This window comes from Naegleria gruberi, assembly GCF_000004985.1.
Source record: "Naegleria gruberi genomic scaffold NAEGRscaffold_211, whole genome shotgun sequence".
In the NCBI taxonomy this organism is placed as follows: domain Eukaryota; phylum Heterolobosea; class Eutetramitea; order Acrasida; family Naegleriidae; genus Naegleria; species Naegleria gruberi.
The window spans coordinates 1-1,016 of NW_003163130.1; the positions used below are offsets into that span (position 1 = coordinate 1).

General features: G+C 33.4%; 1 protein-coding gene across 1 annotated transcript; it reads left to right on the plus strand.

The window, feature by feature from the left end:
* Positions 1–76: 76 nt before the first annotated feature.
* Positions 77–793, plus strand: NAEGRDRAFT_76590 (uncharacterized protein; the record flags this gene model as incomplete). The annotated part of the gene is made up of 1 exon (XM_002668448.1): positions 77–793. The coding sequence occupies one exon, from the start codon at positions 77–79 to the stop codon at positions 791–793; it is 717 nt and encodes a 238-aa protein (XP_002668494.1).
* Positions 794–1,016: the final 223 nt, after the last annotated feature.

Sequence of the window (1,016 nt, forward strand, 5' to 3'; positions counted from 1 at the left end):
GAGAAGACGATATTTATCAATACCCAATTGGAAGAACAGATTGGAACCAATTGGATTTGTAATCTTTGCAACTTGCATGTGTACAGCAAGTTTACAAATTATCAAGGAAGGTATATCTCAAATTGTAACAGGTCTCATTACTGGTGATGTTTACAATAATAATAGCTCTGCTGATTCCAATGCTGAGGTTGAATGGATGTTTGGAATTATGATTCCAAAATATCTCTCCTCAATTTTCTATTGGTATGGTATTGGTGTCTTGTTGGCAACTATTCTCATCAAATTGGCTCTCCATTTGGTTTGCAGAAGAGTCAAACATTCACCATCTGTAATTGCCTACGCATTCGATCATAGAAATGATGTCTTATCGAACAGCTTGTTACTTGTTTCATTATTCTTGAGTACTTACTTGTGGTGGTTAGATTCTATTGGTGCAGTTCTTTTGAGTACTTATATTATTAAGAGTTGGATTCAGGAATCTTTGGAACACATTACAAAACTGGTTGGCTTGACTGCAGACAAGGAGTATATTCAAAAATTAACATTTATGGCCTTGAATCATAGTCCTTTAATTACACAAGTTGATTCAGTAATGGCCTACTACTCTGGAGCTAATATGATTGTTGAGATTGATGTTGTCCTTCCAAAGGAAACTCCACTCTTGGACTCTCACGATGTTGGTGAATCATTGCAAAAGAAGATTGAATCATTACCAGATGTTGAAAGATGTTATGTACATTTAGATTATGAATTTGAACACACCAAAGATTATGAACATGTAATTAAGGACTAATTCAAGATATTCGAAATCTTCATTATCATACTATTGAAAAATACATTGTAAATAAAACGCTCTCAATTATTTATTATTATTTTTATTTGAATAATTCCAAGAATGATTGTACAGATTTTGACAAGATTAATGAAACATGTGAAGGTTCTGTTGGATTCTTTGGTGAAATATGTTTGATTGGAAAGATTGCCTTCTCCACCACTCTGTGGAATGCTTTCACTCT